At 41.2% G+C, this 21,466-nt stretch overlaps 1 protein-coding gene across 4 annotated transcripts in view; it reads left to right on the forward strand.

Annotated features, from left to right (window-relative positions):
- Window positions 1-21,466, forward strand: part of MIPEP (mitochondrial intermediate peptidase) — a 210,635-nt gene that overhangs the window by 53,481 nt on the left and 135,688 nt on the right. For all 4 annotated transcript variants that reach the window (XM_033237239.1, XM_033237225.1, XM_033237232.1 and 1 more), the window contains exon 14: window positions 535-644. In XM_033237239.1, the coding sequence (XP_033093130.1) occupies window positions 535-644 (110 nt within the window). The remainder of the gene's footprint in view (window positions 1-534; window positions 645-21,466) is intronic.

Raw genomic sequence — 21,466 nt, forward strand, 5'->3', positions numbered from 1 at the left:
CTGAACAGAATCATTAAATGGCATCTAAATTTCTTACAGGATTTGTTACTTTAAGTAATTTTGAGTTTAAAATATTTCTTTTCCTCACTGAGAATTGACTTTGTTACAAAAAGCGATATATGAATAAAATAAAGTACTTGTAAAACAAAGGAAGGATAAAAGTATTAGGTAATGGAATTTAGTGAATTAAATACAAACGCTATATTAATATTAGAAATGTTTTACTTTGTTTCATGTACAGCCAGCATAGCTGAAGACAGGTTTGTTTGTAAAAGGTGTGAGCCATTGCTTTATAAGGTGTTTTGGCAGCTGTGCAAATATTTTGTTTTAATTTTGATATAAAGGAAAATATATAGGATTATAATAAACTTTTCTGCAAATATGTACAGTAAATTTATAGAAGAAAAATATTGATTTAATGAATTAAAACTTACAGTTCATCAGAAGTACAAATAAAAGTTTTAAAGGGTACATAAAAAGTAAGATAAATATATCGACTTGATTCATGCCAACTTTTTTTTTTTCTTATTTTAGGGACCAGGTGCCCTACTGATTTTGCTGAGGTTCCTTCTATTCTAATGGAGTACTTTGCAAATGATTATCGAGTAGTTAACCAATTTGCCAGACATTATCAGACTGGACAGGTAGGAACAGTCATCTTGTCGTAGTGGCCTTTGGGTTGTGATAGTTGGCGCTGATGACATCCTGGAGAAGTTGAACTCTTCTTGCTTTTGCAGAACTCACCCTCTGTTAGTAACAAACCTTTTATTGCTTCTTTTCTTCCTGATTCCCTATCTTTTCTTTTGCCAGCCTGTTAAATCATAGTCTTAGCATATAGTCATGTGTTGAAAAATAGCTACCCTTCGGCCGGGCGCGGTGGCTCAAGCCTGTCATCCCAGCACTTTGGGAGGCCGAGACGGGCGGATCACAAGGTCAGGAGATCGAGACCATCCTGGCTAACACGGTGAAACCCCGTCTCTACTAAAGAATACAAAAAACTAGCCGGGCGACGAGGTGGGCGCTTGTAGTCCCAGCTACTTGGGAGGCGGAGGTAGGAGAATGGCGTGAACCTGGGAGGCGGAGCTTGCAGTGAGCTGAGATCCGGCCACTGCACTCCAGCCTGGGCGACAGAGCCAGACTCCGTCTCAAAAAAAAAAAAAGAAAAATAGCTACCCTTCATTATATGCCTGGTAATCTACCATTTAGTCCCCATGACCACCCCACAAGGAAAACACTTTATCCGCATTTTCCAGATGAAGAAACAAGCTCTGTAGTAGATTAGGCATTCCAACGTGTCTCACTTCTAAAAAGCCTTTGCTTCTGAATATTTATTTTCTTGGTCTGAATTTTTATGTTGTCTCATTAAACTAAACCGCATGCCATATTTTGCCAGTATGCTTAGCATCTCTGTGATGCTTAGTCTGAAAAGTCCTTAATTTTAAGGCTTAAATTTCAATGATGCATTCTAATATTAAAGATTTTTAAATTAAAGTGTGAGGTACCTTACACTAAGTTAGGTGTAAGTTGTACATTGTGCTGTTTACTGTCCACGTATACATTGGAAGATGCGTTCTTTCCCTTCCCTTGGAATTCTGATTATACTAGAACCGTATTATATGAAGTGATATTTTTCCCCCTCAGACTGTATGTACCCCCAATCCAAATGTAAATTGTATTCATCTGTGAATCCTTAGCACCTAGAATCTTGTTTCGCGCGCGCGCGCGCGCGCACACACACACACACACACACACACACACACAAACACAAAAACACTAAAAGAAATTAAATGAGGGGATGAATAGAATTAGAAACAGAAGGACCTTAATCACCTTTATTTGTGACTCTTCTTCTGATTATGTCTCCAGATGTGTAATATTATTTGGTCATTTCTTTTTTTTTTTTTTTGGACTTTATCTGTAGAATAATCAGTGATCTTCTGGCCAGGCACAGTGGCTCATGCCTATAATCCTAGCACTTTGGGAGGCTGAGGCAGGTGGATCACTTGAGCTTGGGAGTTCAAGACCAGCCTGGGCAACATTGTGAAACCCTGTCTCTACTAAAAATGCAAGAGTTAGCCAGGTGTGGTGGCACATGCCTATAGTCACAGCTACTCAGGCAGGAGAATCACTTGAACCTGGGAGGCAAAGGTTGCAGTGAGCCGAAATTGCGCCACTGGGCAACAGAGTCTCCGTCTGGGCAACAGAGTGAGATTGTTAAAAAAAAAAAAAAAGAAGAAGAATGAATCATATTCTGGATAAGTAATCTGAGTGACCCTTCAGTGTAATATATTTCAGTTATTAAGGCGTCAAATTGGTGATCCAATTAACTACCCATCCGCTAATCTACAAAGAATTGTTCTGGGAATTATGTAGACTTGGCCAGTAACACAGACGGGCATCCCCTACCAAGTGATAGCATAATCCATCTATGGCCATGCGCTTTGGGGACTGGGAACGATTGGGAGTTCGGTGCTTGCTCCCTGCCTGAGGTGCAGTAGAGCAGAGCCCTGCGCACAGGCAGGGCCAGGAGGGCTCTGCCTGGGAGAACTGGGGAGGCTGGGGAGAGGCGTGCAGGAGGAAGGAGGCCTGGGAAAAACAGAGAAAAGCAGCATTCACCAGTCAGCTCTCAGCAGCACTCATCCGTTCCACTAAAAACACTTACTGAGGACAGAGAGGCCCTTCAGTCAGAAAACCCTGAGTTTTCATATTTACCAGTCTCCATTCTCAGCGTCCGAGAAACAACCGAGAATAAGTCAGGCAACATCCCATTGCCCGTGGTCTTCAATTCCTAGGGGGACTGAGACGGAGCCTGACCAGGGTGTTGCCGCCCGAAGGCAAAGCAACCTCCAGACTGCTGGGGAGGCCTGGCCAGGAGCCGGGAGCTAAGGGCTGGGGAGTTAGGGAAAGGCGGGGGCCTGGGAGTTGGGTCTGCTGCTGCTGGGGCTGCGGAGCACCGCTGGGAGTTTGGATCCGAATGGAGGGGAAAGCCAGTCAAGGCTTTCAGGCGGGAATCACATTTTTACGCCCCGAGAATCACCCAGGTGTCAGGGAGGAAGCGGATTGCAGGGCTGAGGGTAGAGCCTGAGCGGCTTCTTGGAGAGGCGGGCTCCGGCTCCGGGGGCTCGGCCCTCGCCCCTCATCCCGGGCGCGCGGCCTCTCTCCAGCCCCTCTTGCGGGGTGGCCTCAGCCCTGGCGCCCCAGCAGCCCGCAGACAAGTGCACAGCTGGTGAGCGGTCAGGGTGGGAGGCAGGGGACGGCGAAGGGGGTATCCGCCTCCGAGGGTTCCGCAGGGTCAGGCCGAGGGAGGCGCCCCCTCGTGTGGGAGACTGGGGAGCCCCAGGGCCGCCGGGAGTGGTTTCTGAGGAGTCTGTCTCGGAGGCCGCCGCTGAAGTGAGAGTGCGTGGTGCAGGGCCGGGGAGGGAGGGCCTGGTGACTACACAGGAGGACCGGGAGCCTTGCCCGGTAGTCATGTTTTTGACAAATCTGGAGTGGAAATTTACCACAAATACAAATGTCAATTTTTTCTTTAATTGCCAAAGAAGGGCTGGAGTCACTGCTCCAAGTGTGATGTAAGGTCCAAAAGGAGAGAGCTTCCCAGTGCCTGTATTCTTACTAAATTCTTCTGTAACAAGATGCGTTGTTGAACTAGATGCAAGAAACCAAGAGTAAACCCAAAATCTAATCCAAGAAAGATGAGATAGGAAGAAAGCACTGAGCTGCTTTGAATTAATTTAAGCTTCAAACACAGAAGACGGATCCAGTGCCCTTAAGGGACTTACAGACATAGTCTGTAAAGAATCTAAAATGTTGTGATTCTCATGGAGAATGGAAAGCGTGCCCAAAGGCAAGGGACATGTAAATGCTTTGAGCTTCTCAAGGGCCTGCCTCCTCTTGTCGCTAATGAAGGCACCAAGGAGGTTTTTTATTTATTTATTTATTTTTTAATTTTGAGGGCTGTCCTAGCCTTAAGGATAAGAAGTTAATTCTCTAAAATCTAAGTCTTTGTAAATAAATGACATTTAGTCTCACAGGGAAAAAATAACAGGGTTGCCTGTTTATGCCTAATTTCCTATCCTGCTGCATTTCAGGAAAGGATTTTTTTAACATTATGAAATATATTCCAGAGAGGTGTCAGATAGAGGATAACCAGTGACTTATTGACACCTACAAGTATTTTATCAGAACTGCATCATAGCATAGACAATGAATTCCTTGTGGTGGAAGAATTAGAAGTATGCTTATCAGATTTGCAGGTGCCATGCAGCTGTTGGAGATAATAAATACCAGAGGTGCTCATTCAAGATTCAGAACGTCTTGACAAGCTACAACATCAAAGCTGAAGTAGAATTTATTGTAAATTAACCTTAAAATCAATACCACAGGTATAGAAGAGTACAGACTTGGTTGCAGTTCAGGTGTTTAGACATAATAAACTTAATATGGATCAGCAGTCTGATGGGTTTTCCCGTAAATCTCCTTCAATTTTAGGCTACGTTAGTGGAGCTGGGGTACCTAAGGACCCAAAGGTCATTGTTTCTCTTCTTAGTGCTTGTAGATTTTGACCTTCAGCGTAACTTCTTGGCCATTGCTCCAGATTAGCACAGAATTATCTATAGGTGGCCCCATTCTCCTGGAAGCATGATTCTTGTCCTTCCTAAACCTTTCTAAGATGCAACTTTCTTTTTTTTAATGTTTTGATCATTCTGAAAATGGGATGCCCTTGTTAGTTACCTATTTATATTTAATAGCTGTATTAGTCTGTTCTCTGTTCCTCAGAATACCTGAAAATGGATAATTTATAAAGAAAATGAATCTGTTTTTTACAGTTATGGAGGCTGAGAAGTCCAAGGTCAAGGGGCCATATCTGATGAGCACCTTCCTACTGGTGGGGACTCTGCAGTCCCAAGGTGGCACAGGGCCTCACATGGTGAGGGGTCTGAGTGTGCTCACATGCTAGCTCAGATCTCTCTTTTTCTTCTTATAAAGGCACCAGTCCCACTCCCACGATCATCTCTTAATCCATTATAATCAATGGATCCATTTATGAGGGCAGAGCCCTCATGAGCCAGTGATCTCTCAGTAGTGCCCCATTGGGGCTTAAATTTCAACCTGGGGTTTGGAGGGGACAGATATTCAAGCTATAGCAGTGGCATAGTGTGCTCTCTCCCCAAATCTGTCATGAAGTCACAGTGGCTCTTTACAAATATTGGGTTCTTAGATTCAAGGAAAGAAGGCAGTCTAAGCCCTTATACCCAGCACTGGAAATGCCAAGCACCCTCACTGTGCAGTGTAACCGCTGGCCCCTTGACCCGTGCTGCGGTTAGAATGTGGTTCGCTCCACCGAAACTTCTGTTCAGACTTGGTCCTCGGTGTGGCGGTGTTGGCAGGTGGTGTGTTGGAGGTGTGGTTAGGTCCCTTAGGTGGAGCAATATCCCTCTCTGGAGTGGTTCGTTCTCTCTGGAGTGGGTTCGTTCTCTTGGGAACAGATGAGTTCCCACGAGAGCAAGTTGTTACGAGGCGAGGTTGCCTCTTCTATTTTGCACTTTACATATGCGCCGGGGTTCCCTTCCGTTTCTCTGCCATGCTTTGATGCAGCACAAGGCTCTCGCCAGAAGCTGCCAGATGTGCTGGCCAGTGTTGAAGTTCCTAGCCTACAGAACCGTAAGCTACACACGCTTCTGTTCCTTATGATTTCCCCAGTCTCAGATATTCTGTTACAGCAGCACAAAATGGACTAAGGTCATGCCCATCCCGACCCACCACCCCCACACCCATGGGGGAAGCGAGGCTGTCTCCGATGCCCAGGTCGCTGGGGTCCTCAGAGGTCTCCTCCTCTTTCTCTCACTGTCCCCAGATCCTGATTCCTGATGGAGGCAGGATCTATTAGTCTGTGCCCTAGATTAGCAATTTATTCACATCAGGTTTTAGGTAAACTTCTGAAAATGAGCCAAAGTCCAGTACTTTTACCTTGCCTTTGCATTTCTAAGGTTCTGTTCCCATCCCACTTTCTCAGACGGAATTTTCCCCAGGTGTGTGACTGCATGTGGCCTGACTGACTTAGCCCAGCCGCTGGGGAGTCCAGATGCTTGGTTGCCCACCCTCTCCCCTGCTCCACAGTAGCTGCCTCTGTTCCCTTTTGTCCTCAATTCCTCAGTTTCCAACTAACTCCTCCACCCCTACAGAAACTCCCACTGTCCTCATCTTTATCCACAATGCTTCTTTGTCCTCAGCATATTGCCTGGAGCTGGGCTGCCAGGCCCAGTATGTTTGATCCGTTTCGGAGGGCCTGTGTTACAGTGATGCTGATGGACTAGAAACCATCCTGAGGGGTGGCTGCTGCTTTAGTGTAAAATTGGAAACCACTTCTCATTAGGAGGGGTTTAAGAAAAGATATTTTTAGACTAGAAAAATGAAACTCAAGTCTGTCATATGCTATTTGAAGGATACTATGTAAAGGAAGAAAGTCATTCCAGGAAAAGCAATATTACTAGGAATAGTGGAAGGGAGCTATAAAGAGGCTCATTTCAGTTCAGGAGATGCTTCTCATAAATGATGAGAGCAGGAAGAGATGCATCTCCCAGTAATGAACTTCTCTTTTATTTAACATTTACTGTTATAACACAGTATTTGTTGAAAGAACAGCTATGAAGCCATTCTCCAACCTAAGAAGTAAAACATTATTACCACATGCTCTTCTCTGAACCCATCTCTGCCCCACTTGCCTCCCAGAGGGAAGTACAGTGCTCAGTTCTTCATCAATTTTTTGCCACATTATTTATTCCTAAGAAGTGTGGTTTAGTTTTGTTTTTGAACTTTACAAAAATGGTATTTTGCTGTTTATAATCTTGTTATTTAAAAAAAAAAATTATGCCTAAGATTCCTCTGTGTTGCATGTAGCTGCAGTATATTTATTTCAATTCCAGATAATATTTCTTCATTTATATACTCATTCTCCTCTCATGGGGCACACGGGTCCTTCCAGGTTTTTGCTAGTTCATGTGCTACTGCTGTGAACATTCTTCCACTTTCCTCTGTATATCTGTGTACAAGATTGAAACTGCTGGATTCGTAAGGTGTGCGTGTCTTTTAAGTTTATGAGATAATGCCAAGTTGTTTTTCAAAATGTTTCTACTAATTTATACTCCTCTCAGCAATGGTTTCTATCGTGTAACATCCTCACTGACTTTTAATATTGTCAAAAGTTTTAATTTTGCCCATTTTGTGGTTATAAAATGAAATGCTATTGTGGTCTTAATTAGCAGCAGTGTTCTCTGATTACGTTTAAGGGTTTTTTTATTGGGTTTTTTTTTTTTTTTTCTGTTTTGTTTTGTCTTATTTAGAGATAAGGTCTTGCTAGGTTGCCCAGGCTGGCCCCTCAAACTCCTGGGTTCAAGCAGTTCTCCTGCCTCAGCCACCCAAGTAGCTGGGACTACAGACATGGGCCACTACACCTGGCTTACTTTCCATTTTTGTTTTCTGTCAGATGTCTTTTTGTCTCATGCTCATTTTCCTACTTGGAAATTTGTCTTTTTCTTACTGATTCAGAAATCCTTGGTAGTTGAAATAATAATCCTTTTTTAGGCATTTGTCTTGTCTCAGTTTATGGCTTGTGTTTTCACTTTCCTGTTAATATTATTGGATTTATCAATCTTATCTTTATAGTTAATAGTTTTCATATAATTTTTTTCTTTTTCTTTTTTTCTTTTTTTGAGACAGAGTCTTGATCTTTCACCCAGGCTTATAGGCATGCCACCGTGCCGGCCAATTTTTATATTTTTTATAGAGACAGGGTCTCACTGTGTTGCCCAGGCTGGTCTCAAACTCCTGGCCTCAAGCAGTCCTCCCACCTCAGCCTCCCAAAGTGTTGGGATTACAGGTGTGAGCTACCATGCCCAGGCTCTTCAGTTTTCTTCTACACATTTTAATGTTTTATTTTCTCATTCAATTTTTAATCAAGTTGGAAATTCTTTCTGGGTTTGGCATAAGACAGGAATCCATTTTACTTTCTTCCCTGTGAATAGCAAACTGTCCCAACACCATTTACTAATTTACCTTTTCTTCAGTGCCATTACTCATGTACATGCAATTAATTGGTCTATGTGGTATTGACTCTTTGCAGTTTGTTAATATTTATTTTATGGCTTCATGTGTCATCAGTTTTTTAGAAATGTTCCATCTGTGCTTGAGTGGGTTGTGTATTTATAATTGTTGGGTCTGTGGTTTCATACTAGTCTGGTAAGTCAACCTTTTAATTATATTGTTTAGATCTTTGATATAACTAATTTTTTTTATACAGCAAAAATTTAGAGGTATAAATCTTCTACTATGAGAATGATGGATATATCATTTCCCCTTAGTTCTATCCATTTTTGCTCTCTGTGTTTTGAGAATATTTTATTAGATGCATAAAAGCGTAGCATTTCCCTGATGGGCAGTTCCTTTCTTCCTTATGTGTTATCCTCTTGATCTTTCTATGTTTCTTGTTTTAAAATCTTTTTTTTTTCCTGGTAATTTTGCAACCCTAGCTACATTACTAATCACCAAATGTAGCCAATTTATTGTTGAGAGAACCTGATAGTCTTTGTGTAGTTTTGTCCATTAGCCACTACACTAGAATGTTTGCTGCTCTGGTTGTCTTTCTCACTGAATATTTTTAAAACAATGTTACAGAAGTTAACACTCACTCTCCTAATTTTTTCTTATTTGGTCCTGTCTGGCAGTCTGTGAAGCTGATGGCTGGTACCTCGTGGTCCACACTGTATGGACTTACTGTGGTTACTGTGATTCCTCACCCTGGCTACCTTAGACTCAGCCAGGGGAGGTCATTTTCCAAAGATCACGCAATAATAATGAGGGGGGCAGTAGATCTATTAGTTTCACCTTAGAATTTCCTTAAAGTTCAGTTAGAGTTGATAAAGTCAGTATTATAACATTGTGAGTATTTTCTTTTTCCAGGTATTTTCTAGTTAAAAATTCCTTCGTATGTATCGCCTAAACTTCTGACAATGTGTCTCACAAAATGGAAGCCCCATATCTACTTTAAGTGTTATTTTTAGAACGGTAAAATTCTAGTGCTTTCATTTTAGAATTTTTCTGTCCTGCATCATTATAAGATTTAGTTTCTCACCTTAGTTTGTGAAAGTCAGCCCAAGGCTAAAATTGCTTAAGCTCTATTTCCAAGGAGACATACAGACTTGTAATAAATCTTCTCCTGTCATCCTCTTTCAAGAGATATGAAAAAGAAGCGAAGGTAAACATTACAGTGCAACTAGCATTAGATTAACTTTGGCAGGTTTAGGTTGTTTTGGAACTTTCTTACTTTCAGTGTTAATGCTTCTCAATTATGTCTAGACAAGAGCATTGAACAGGGAGGTAGAAGTGGATCTGAGCCCGGACCCACCACCCATACACAGGTGACTTTAGACCAGTCATTGAACTTGTCTGAGACTTTTCTGCTCCTTTATGTAAAATAAATGGAATAAATATTTCAAAATTAAAATTTCACAATCCTCCATACCTGCCTCAAAACTTTCGGACAAATTTAATAATGGATGCAAACTGTAAAACACAGTGTTATTGGCATAGTTTTAGAAAAAATGGAAGTTTGATCCCTATCACACATTAAAATGTTTAGTGTTGAACCCTGCAAAACTCAAAGCCATCTGACCTTTGTTTCTTTAAGCCATCGGTGGGGTCTGTGATAAAGTGTAAGCATTTTTAAAGGTTTTTTAAATGTTAAATCATCTTATTTAGTTTGTTAGAAAACACTCCTTAAAAGTTAAGTGAAAAGTAGTATTTCCTGTGGATTTAGGCTTAAGATTTTGTCTCCTTGGGCCTAGCCAGCATTTTTATTTTATTGATTATGTGCCGTCTGGATTACTGGTTATATCAAAACAAGCTAGTTGAGACATGCAATCCAGTTGTTTTTCCATTATAGACACGTGAGGAAATGTAGTGCCGTGACACACAGCTTGGCGTGGGGTGGGATCAGCTGGGAAATCAGGCGGCTGCTTGGCAGCCTGGGGCCTGGCTTTATGCCTCTGAAGTATTTTCTTGTTTTGGATGACTTTGTTTCAACAAGTTTTCTGTCATTAGACCTCTCATGTGCCCGGGGGGACATCAGCGATAGGAGTTCTGTGCTTCAGGATGAGTTGAATTATTACAATAACAAAGACTTGTACCAGAGATTGTCTTAATTGTTAATATGTATACAGCTTCTCACCATGGTATATTTTCGCAATGGTCATAAGTAAAACAAGGTATTTTATCACAGTGACTTAGCTCTGTAAGAATTTGATACCAAACTTTTAATGTAATGTTATTTAAATTAGACTAGTGAGATTGTGAAATGTTAGAGAATACTTAGCAAGTTTATGAGACTACATGCTTACAACTTAAGCTCATGACAAAATATTCAGAGAATTCAGGTGATAACTATGTTTGCCAAACATTTGTATTTTTTGATGTTATTTCTAGAATCATTCCAAAATGCATTTTTGTGCTAGCTTCATATAATAGGAAAGCTATTTTTAAAAATATTTTTGTTCCTATGCATGGTCAACAAACACTGTCACTTTTGTTTATCCCCAGAATACAGTTGACACCTTCCTCTCTTTGGTAAGGCAGTATAGCATAGGCTGTGGACAACTAATGCAGTGTTTGGCTCATATGAAGCACTCAGTAAGTTAGTTATCAGTAAGTTAGTTATCAGTAGAGTGACAATACGATCTATTGTCCAAGCCAAACCCTTTTTTGATGAGAGGGACAGGGTCTCACTCTGTCGCCCAGCCTAGAGGGCAGTGGTGCAATCACAGCTCCCTGAAACCTCAAATTCTTGGGCTGAAGCAGTCCTCTTGCCTCAGCCTCCCAAGTAGCTAGGACTACAGGGCCTGCCATCATGCCCAGCTAATTTTAAATTTTTTTGTAGAGATGGTATCTCACTCTGTTGCCCAGCCTGTTCTCGAACATTCAGCCTCAAGCAGTCCTCCAGCTTTGGCTTTCCAAAATGCAGGGATTATAGGCGTGAGCCCCCGTGCCTAGCTCCAAAATGCTGTTAAGAAAGAAGGGAGTGCTATTATTGATCACACCAAGATAGCAGTTGTAACCTAGGACTGTCATGCCCACCTCCATGTGTGGTCACCCAAGCTGTGACAGCATTGAGAAAGTCAGATGTTTCAGATGCAGGGACCTGAATTTCTTCCATTTAGTTAATACATTTTAGAAGTTCATTGACTAATTGTCACCTTATTGAATCTTCATACTCATTTTGTGGCAGAGGTATTTTTATCCTCATTTTACAAATGAGAAAATAGGATACTCTGAGATTTCTTTAGGCTAAGAGGCAAAAGAGTAGCAATAGAAAACACAGAATGCCTAACTCAGACCCAAGCCTCTGTCCTTCACACACTGCTACCTCCTTATGGACCATTTTTCTGCTTGTAAAATTAGAACAGTTTAAATCTGCTCATCTTTGTTTTTCAAGTCATTGTGATGACTGTTTTTTTCTAAGTCAGGTATATCAAACTTTAACACAAAATCACCTGGGGATCTGGATAAAATGCAGATTTTGATTTAATGGATGTGAAGTGGGTTCAGGATTCTATATTTCCAAGAAGCGCTCAGCACAGCTTGCAGTGAACCGAGATTCTGCCACTGCACTCCAGCCTGGGTGACAGAGTCAGACTCCGTCTCAAAAAAAAAAAAAGAAGAAGTGCCCAGATGCTGCTGGTCTCTACTTTCTTTGGGCTTCACATAGTTGGGTAATTACTGTTCTTACAATCCACATTTAGGAAAAAAAAAAAAAAAAAGTTACAATTCTGAGCAAGGCACAGACTTTTATCTTCTTAGTATAAGAAGGAGGCCGGTTTTATAGTCTTTCATTTTCCCTTTCTGGCCGTAAATGTGTTCTGGCATTAACAAACAATAGAATAAGTGAGCACCGGGAGTCGTCTCCTGCACAGCTGTGTGTTTGGGTACACAAAGAGGGTGGGGCCCCCACTCCCTAGTGTCCTTTAAAGGGACCTTTCACACAGCAATGGCTGATTGTGTCTCACAGAGTCTAGTTGGGGCTCTAGAAATCTTACGTTTAAACCATTGGATGCATCACGGGAATAGGATGAATCAGTTAGCTAAATGCTCAAAATAGGAGCATTTCGCTACCCAACCGTAGTTCAGCCTTGTGGGGTGGGGTAATGTGAGGCAGCCACTCCAGGGCTTAAGTCAGTTCTTTCTAGTTTATAGGCAACTTTGGCATATTAGACAGGCTGCATTCTCTTATTGTAGTCATATAGTCAAATCTTGAGTTTTTAGAAATAAACACAGGAATTACTCTTTTAAATACAGTGGTAATTGTGGAAAAATTCAGGTTGGATTATTACAGTAAGCACATTAGGTCACTGTAGTTAATTATTGGCATATTATATTCCAATTGTAGAAACAACATTTCTACCATTTTCCTATGTTAAAAAAACACCCACGATGTTTGATCTCTGCATTTGAAATACCAGTGTTACGGTAGTACAAATGGCACCATTTATTGTTAGGGTAATTGCCTTTCCAACACTGTAAATGATTACTCTCTTCTCAATTCCTTTATTGCTTTATCTGCACCTCTTTTGTGGCTCTTGGTACATTTTCCCATGCTTTATTAATTCTGAAATACGTTTGGCTCTTCTGTGTCCACACGATCAACTCACCATGGGTCAAAAATACTTGGAAAAAAATAGTACTAATAACACAATTATTAAAATGCAAATAAAAAAGCAGTACAGTGTAACAACTATTTATTTAGCTACTTTGTATTAGGTATTACAAGTAGTTTAGACATGATTTAAAGTATTTAAGACGATGTACATCATAGATTATATGCAAATACACTACTGTTTTATACCAGGGACTTGAACATGAATGGATTTTGTTTTTGGAGGAAGGTCCTGGAACCAACCCCCCTCAGATACTGCAGGTTGTACATTCCTTTTCTGGTTCCAGGTAGCAGGATCAGGTGAGATTCATTGTGTATTACCCAACTACTTAGTAGGATGCCTTGCACAAGGTGGGGTGCTCGGCGAAGATGAGCCCAGAGAGTCTCTGTGACAGGTCTTACCTGCTTTTCCTGCTCTGTCTTCTCTGACAGCCCATTTAGTAAGCACAGGAGGCAACCAGCTTCAAACCAGGGCTCGTTTGGAATCGGTGGGATTCTATAGTGACAAAAAAAATCTGCAGATATTTTTATAAAAGAAACTAGGAAGGGGCATAAATTATCTGAAGTATAAAGTTCACTCAGAAAAATTACTTTGAAATAAATTTACATTAACATAAATTCTCAAGCCATGTTTAAAGTAGTCTGCCTTTGTTAAGGGATACAGATTTTTAAGAAAACTGTTTCTGAACAACTCTATAGTAAGATACTTTGTAAAGGTTGCAGATTGCAAAGCTTTATTGAGGGTATAACTAGATTTACTATTGTATTTCAATAAAATGTCTCCATAAAAATAATAGTTGATAGGTGATACTTGAAAAAATAACAGAGTGGAAATCTCCCTCTTTACTGTGGAAAAAGAAGGTGTTGCAGGAGGGAAATGTGGAGCTTGCGGTTGGTATTATTTGGCGTTTTTCGGTGTGGAGGCAGTGTTGGATGCTGGCTATTTTTCTTCTGTTTTGGAGCAGAGAAATCAGAAGGAGTTTTGTGGCTCTGCTAATGCATTGAAGAGACCAGAACATATGGCATCTTCTGTGCTCTATCCATTTGTTCCCTGGCCATAAAGAAAGGCAAATTAGTGTGCTTTCATGAGCTCCATCAACTTGCATTTCTTAGAAATGCACACTCTGATGGCGCAGTGGAACTGGCTCAGGCGCCAGAGCGGCAGGACACCCTGCAGACAAGTTCCCAGAATGCCTGGGGGCTGTGCTGGCCTGGGAGAGGCAGAGCCAGGTGCAATGGAGAAGAGCTGAAGAGGAGCTTTCTAATAAAGTGGGTGTAAATGTAAGACTGGAAAGAAGCATAAGATAGGCAGAATAACAGCTGTATTTATTCCTTTATTTTGTTAAGATGTTTTATTTATAAGAATTCTTTCTTTTATTAGTGAAAGTTTACATTTAATTGCTTTACAAAGTCATTTTCCAACCGGTGTTCTACATATTAAATCACCTGATTATAAAAGATGTATGGGGGGTGGAGGGAATAGGTGGTCTATGCTCCAATAATTTTGGAAAATGGATGTAGCATTAAGTGGGTTTCTATATGTAAAGGGAGGACTACATATAATTTAATATGCTAATAACTGGAATCCCCAAGAAAGGTGTTTACTTGAGTGAATCTCCTAGACAGTCTGACCTGCTTTTATTGTTGGCTCTTCTACTTCAGGCAGGGCCTCTGTTCAGTCAACACAAGCACGAGAGTTGGACAACGTCAAGTGAAGGCCAAGTAACTTCACTCAACAGGATGCTATAGATACAAATTTAAGAGTGCTCAAAGAGTTTCTCACACTTAACCCACTTTTTAAATGACACATCTGTAAACCTCTTTGGGAAGACATGTACAATATACTGTGTGTGAAACACTTGGAATGAGAAGAGGTTTTTTTTCTTTTTTTTTTTTGAGATGGAGTCTCCCTCTTGTCACCCAGGCTGGAGTGCAGTGACGCAATCTCGGCTCACTGCAACCTCTGCCTCCTGGGTTCGAGCAGTTCTCCTTCCTCAGCCTCCCAAGTAGCTGGGATTACAGGTGCATGCCACCACACCTGGCTAATTTTTGTATTTCTAGTAGAGATGGGGTTTCACCATGCTGGCAAGGCTGGTCTCAAACTCCTGACTTCAGGTGAACCACTGGCCTTGGCCTCCCAAAGTGCTGGGATCACAGGTGTGAGCCACCATGTCTGGCTTTTTTTTAATGTGTGTGTGTTTTTTTTTTTTTAAATAAAAAGTGGAGAATTTATGCTCTATTTTGGACCAAATATATAACACATAGAGATTTATAGTTCTGTATCTAAAACTTTGGGTTTAGATGTTTTGGAATTCAGAATTTTCTGGATTTTTAGAAAATTGATATGGTTTATCAAAGAAAAAATTACAGCAAATTTGGTTATAGATCTATTTTACTCTTATATGTGGTTCATGAATTGGGCAGCCTCTATTCTACAAAATAGAATGAAAGCTCCCCCTGGGCAATAGCAGAACAGTGGGTTTTATAAGGTGAGAACAAGGTTTTATAAGGTGAGAACACTAGAAAAAAAAGCCAGTTGATTAGCATCAGATTCCTCTTTTGTAAGCGTTAAAGCAAAGGGAGCTTCCATATTACAGCGACTCAGCTAGACTGCGATCTCCTGTTTTCAGGAAGCGCGACTGTATGGGATCTATCCGCTTCTCTAAAACTTCGGTTTGATTGTGTGGCATTTAGCATGAGTGACTCCATTTGGTTTGTTTTTGTCTGTTGGGGCCTAGTGGAGGAGCTCCATGTAAAACAATGGCCTCCCATAATTTTTGTTTAACCGTATACTGTGGGCCGGGCGCGGTGGCTCAAGCCTGTAATCCCAGCACTTTGGGAGGCCGAGGCAGGCGGATCATGAGGTCAGGAGATCGGGACCCTCCTGGCTAACATGGTGAAACCCCGTCTCTACTAAAAATACAAAAAACTAGCCGGGCGCGGTGGCGGGCGCCTGTAGTCCCAGCTACTCGGAGGCTGAGGCGGGAGAATGGCGGGAACCCGGGAGGCGGAGCTTGCAGTGAGCGGAGATCCGGCCACTGCACTACAGCCCGGCGACACAGCGAGACTCCGTCTCAAAAAAAAAAAAAAAAAAAAGAACCGTATACTGTGGATATCGAATTAAAAGGAATGAATAAACCTAGCTAGTTCTGGTAAAGTACCCAGTAGTGAAACACGTTCATATTTCTGCATATTCACAGTGTGTAAGGGTAAATATTTTTAAAAGATAAATACTTTACAAACTTCACATTTGCCCATGTCAGGTCTTGCCATCTAATGTTTTTTTGGTCAAATTTATGAAAAGTTTCCAGTCTTCAGATCTTTATGGATTATGGAATTTCAGGTAAGGGATCTAGACCAGTACTCACAGGAATTAGAATGAGGCACTTCATTGAATTTCCTTCTCTGCTGTTACATTTAGCCTAAAGCTGCCTTATGTATTTTAAATTAGGCTTAAAGATTTCTCCATACATAATGAATTCTAACCTCACTAGAGGTATAAACAGCCTGTAACCTACCCTTGTACCAATCACAGAGTTTCAGCAAATCACAGGCTGTTCAAACCTTGTTCAAATAAGGCAAATGCGAACTGTAACCAACCCAGCTGTTTCTGTACCTCACATCTGTTTTCTGTAGGTCATTTTCCTTTTTCTGTCCATAAATATTGTCAGACTATATGGCAGCTCCTGAGTCTCTCTCAACCTATTGTGGCTCCAAGGACTGCCCAATTTTCAAAGTGTCCTTTGCTCTGCTTAACTCTGTTAAATTTATGTATTTATTTATTTATTCATTCATTCATTTTTTTTTGAGACAGAGTCTCACTCTGTCACCCAGGCTGGAGTGCAGTGGTGCGATCTTGGCGCACTGCATCCTCTACCTCCCGTGTTTCAGTGATTCTCATGCCTCAGCCTCCTGAGTAGCTGGGATTACAGGCACCCGCCACCAAGCCCGGCTAATTTTTCTTTCTTTTTTTTAAGTATATACAGAGTTTCATGATGTTGGCCAGATTGGCCTCGAACTCCTGACCTCAAATGATCAGCCTGCCTCAGCCTTCCAAAGTGCTGGAATTACAGGAGTAAGCCACTGCGCCTAGCCAAACTCTGTTACATTTAATTTGTCCAAAGTTTTTCTTTCAACACTGCTTAGCCCACTGCAAAACCCAGAACTAAATGTATGGCCCAACTGGGAAAATGACATGGAATTATAGGAAACGTGTTTTAATGTGCCTAACCTCAGTTCTGACCTCATTTTATTTTTCTGTTTTCATTTTTCTTTATCTAACTTCCTTATGTATCAATCATATACTAATTGTGTATTAAATATATAAATTATATTCACTGAATGTTTTATTGTTTTATTAAGTGTTCATTCAGTAAACACGGAATGTTTACTGATCCTGGTGTGGGGGAACTTGTCGAAGTATCAGTAAAACAAATTTTGGATGGAAGTGCCTTTGCCATCAAGGGGCAGCCTACCGTAATCACAGGATCGAATTCTGAGGGGTACAAAAACAAACTGAAAGTGAATCAGCAAGCCCGAAGTTACACACCTGCAGCATGCGTCACACACTCCACCTTCTATGATGCAGGTGTTGGAATTTTAATGCTTTTGAGGGCAGAGGATGATGTTTTATTGTTGTTCTTGTTACAGGAAAAATTACTCATGAAAGTTATGAAAGAACAGTAAGGCAGACTATATCGGGGGGCTACTGCAGTAAGGTTTGGTAGTAGGGGAGAGATTCTGCTCAACTCCAAATACAAGGAAAAGTGGAGATTTATAGCCAAGGAGCAAGCGAGTGGAGGGAGTTGGAGGATAAAAAATTACTAAGATGGGGAAAGGGGGATTCTCACTCGACTGACCCAACTACTTGAGACAGTACTCAGCTCTGCTGTCTGTCATACGTGCCAAAGCTTTACAGGTTTCTTCATGATAGTCTCTGATGATGTCTAATTCCTGACTTAAAAGGATTTCACCTTTTGTAAAGCTTTTCTGCCTTTGTATTTGGTTTGGTTTGGTTTGGTTTTTCTCCTTTGGAGGCTAAGCCCAAATGATGTTACTTAATGAAAGTCTGAACGGTTTGGAATTTGCCCATCCACGTAGGCTGCAGAAAGCTCGAAAGAGCACTGCTGGCAACCAACCTTCCTACAGGAAAAGGCAGGTAGAATGCTGACTTTTCCCAAGCTCATAGGGAAGCTGAGGTCTCAGGGCCCTGGAGGTGTCTCAACCCAAAGAGATACAGATGGCTCACCTGTGGCAGATCGTGGGTGGAAAGGCTGACTGCCGTACAAGGGGTTACGAAGAGATCAGTAACACTTTAGCAAATGGTTAGAGACCTGGTGTAGACGGGAATATCAGTCTGGAATACCTGAGGGCCCTGACACTGGAGGAGTTAGCATTCACTTATAGGCCATTTTCTGTTGGCCTCCTCTGGGTGCTCTTGAGAGCAGGGTGGGAAAGCAGACAGGCCTCCTCCATGTTGTAGGAAGTGATTAGCTGTTGCTGCAGGAATAACAGAAAATCCTGACTCCCTGCTCCAAGATAAAGCAGTCGATAAAAGCAAACTCAGGGACTTGAAAATAACTAACAACTAGAATAACTTCAAAGTCACTGTCTGTCAGGAACTTAACCATTAAAGGATAAGATGGAAAACATGGATAACATGTATGAACAGATAGGGAGAAGTGGAAACTACAAGAAACAGTCAAATGCAAGTGCAGGAAATAAAGCCACGATACCACATACGAAGAATTCCTTTGAGAAGCTCATCCATACGCTCGATGAAGCTGGGGAAGGACTCAGTGAATTTAAAGATAGATTGGGTCAGTAGAAATTATTTAAACTGAAATACAGAGAGGGGAAAGGAGGAGGGGATGGGAAACAAAAACAAGACCAAGCATCCAAGAACTCTGCGACAATACCAGCCCGCGTAACATACATGCAGTTCACGTTCCCGACAGCCCGCGTAACATACATGCAGTTCACGTTCCCGACAGCCCGCGTAACATACATGCAGTTCACGTTCCCGACAGCCCGCGTAACATACATGCAGTTCACGTTCCCGACAGCCCGCGTACATACATGCAGTTCACGTTCCCGACAGCCCGCGTAACATACATGCAGTTCACGTTCCGACAGCCCGCGTAACATACATGCAGTTCACGTTCCCGACAGCCCGCGTAACATACATGCAGTTCACGTTCCCGACAGCCCGCGTAACATACATGCAGTTCACGTTCCCGAAAGGAAAAGAGAGCAGTAACAAGCCAGAGAAATATTTGATGTCATAATAACTGAGAACTTGCCAAAAATAATGAAAAGCACACCAGAGCTCCAAGAAGCTTCCGGAATCCCAAGCAGGATAAATAATAAAAGAATATACCTGGATACCTTGTTGTCAAACTGCTGGAAACCAAAGATAAAGAGAAAACCTTAAATGCAACCGGGCAGAAAAGACATTACAAACAGAAGTAATAATTACAGTAGACTTTTCATTCAAAGCTATGCAATCCTGAACTATCTAGACTTACAGCATGAGATTTTCTGATTAGTACCAGTATTTTCTAAATATGAGCTAGAACCTGCAGATGAAAAACTGATACATTGTTTGATAAGATAGCCAGTTCTACTTAAGGTGAGAGAAAATATTTTCAAACAGTGAGTTAATGACTAAGTTTTGTGGCAGATACTGAAATATCAAAGATATTAATAGATTAGTAGCACATTACTCTATTTCATTGTGGGGTTTTTTTGTAAACCTTAAATTAATTACCAGGTTAGAGAAAGCATCCTTTTCTAAAGCCGGGTAATTTGACAAGGCATACATTTTGGGTTAAAGATGATCGGCTATTTTATAAATGAAAAAAAAAAAAAAACAAAGGGACCTGGCACAGTGGCTCATGCCTGTAATCCCGACAGTTTGGGAATCCTAGATGAGTGGATCTCCTGAGGTCAGGAGTTCGAGACCAGCTCGGCCAACATGGCAAAACCCCATCTCTACTATACAAACATTAGGCATGGTGGTACATGCTTGTAATGCCAGCTACTTGGGAAGCCGAGGTGGGAGGAATCACTTGAACCTGGGAGGCAGAGGTTGCAGTGAGCCAAGACTGCACTGCTGCACTCCAGCCTAGGCTACAGGGTGAGACTCTGTCTCAAAAAAAAAAAAAAAAAGAAAGAAAGAAAATAATCAGGAAACTATGAAAGTACATTCCTTATTTAGAACTCGATTGTTAGGTGCTACAGAGAAAATTGTTTAGCTATAATTCCTGTCTTCTGAGAACTTATAAATCTGAAACAGACCACATTTGCAGAATACATGGATAAAACAGTAAAATGTAAACAAAGTTTGTCCAGGTCAGTGATTATTGTATTATGTAGTGCAGCAGTAGTAAAGTATACCAGCTACCATGTATTCACTATCTGTGTTAAACCTGACGTATTCAAATTTTAAAACGCATTATCTTGCTTGATTCTCATCCTATGAAAAGATAATGTCAACATTTTGCAGTTGAGGAAAATGTGGCTTCACAAAGTTCAGTGAGTTGCCCAGCATCCATGCCACTCAGCTGGTAAGTAGCACAGTTGGGATCCAAAGTCAGTTGTATCTGATGCTCCTGCTGTGCTACAGTGAAGCGCAATCATGGGAGTTTGAAATGCAGGTAGATTCTGGTGTTAAGGCAGGTCACGCTCTCCCTTCTACTGTAATGGGTTAAGTTCATGGGATGAATGGTATTTCTGGATTAATTGGATATTATGAAGCAGCCGTTTCAGTGGTCAGGAGTTAGATTGCTAGAAACAGCCTGAAAGCCCAAAAGAGCTCTCCAGTCCTGACATTTCTTGCGTAGTTGTTCTTTACCATAATTAGCTAATATAAACATTCTTGATTTATAGCATTCTTAGTATGCTGGTCGGATTCTTTTTAATTTTTAATAAGTATGGTCGTGTCCATATCCTCAGAAGAATTGAGAAATTACATGGCAGTGTTGAGATAGGAGATTTACAGGTCGGTGGAAGGGAGTATTTTCTGCCTTGGAAATTATGGAAATTGAAATAGTATCTGGTGAAACATGGAGCTGATAATATGGTGAACGTTACTTCTAATGCCTCTGAGTTTGGTAAATTTTCCCATTCAATACAATGAACATCATTATGATATTCAAGGCTTAGGTGTTCTAAATGCATTTTCATTTATACATAGTTGCTCATGACCTGTCAGCTTAGATATGTTAATTCTGTTTCTTTAAATGTAGCAGATGTGAGACTCTTGTGTTTAGGAGACAATCATATTAAACATCTGTGCTGCTCTGTAGACCTAATTGCTTTTGGAATTACAGCAAAATTGAATTACAGTCAACCTTCTGTATCTGTGGGTTCCGCATCTGTGGATTCAGCCAACAGCAGATCGAAATGATTTGGGAGCCGGACACAGTGGCTCTTGCCTGTAGTCTTAGCTCCTCGAGATCTTGGCTGAGGTGGGAGGACCTTTGAGCCCAGGAATTCGAGGACGCAGTGAGTTATGATTGTGCCACTGCGCTCCAGCCTGCGCAACACAGTGAAACCCTACTTCTGAGAGAGATAGGTATTTATATATATATATATATATATATATATATATATATATATATATATATTTATAGATATACATAAATGTGTATTTATATGTATATATATTGGGGGAAGAAAAATGGATGGTTGTGTCTTTAAACATGTACAGACTTTTTTTCTTGTCATTATTTTCTAAAACATACACTATAACAACTATTGACA

This window comes from Trachypithecus francoisi, unplaced genomic scaffold (assembly GCF_009764315.1).
Source record: "Trachypithecus francoisi isolate TF-2019V2 unplaced genomic scaffold, Tfra_2.0 Contig01461, whole genome shotgun sequence".
In the NCBI taxonomy this organism is placed as follows: Eukaryota; Metazoa; Chordata; class Mammalia; order Primates; family Cercopithecidae; genus Trachypithecus; species Trachypithecus francoisi.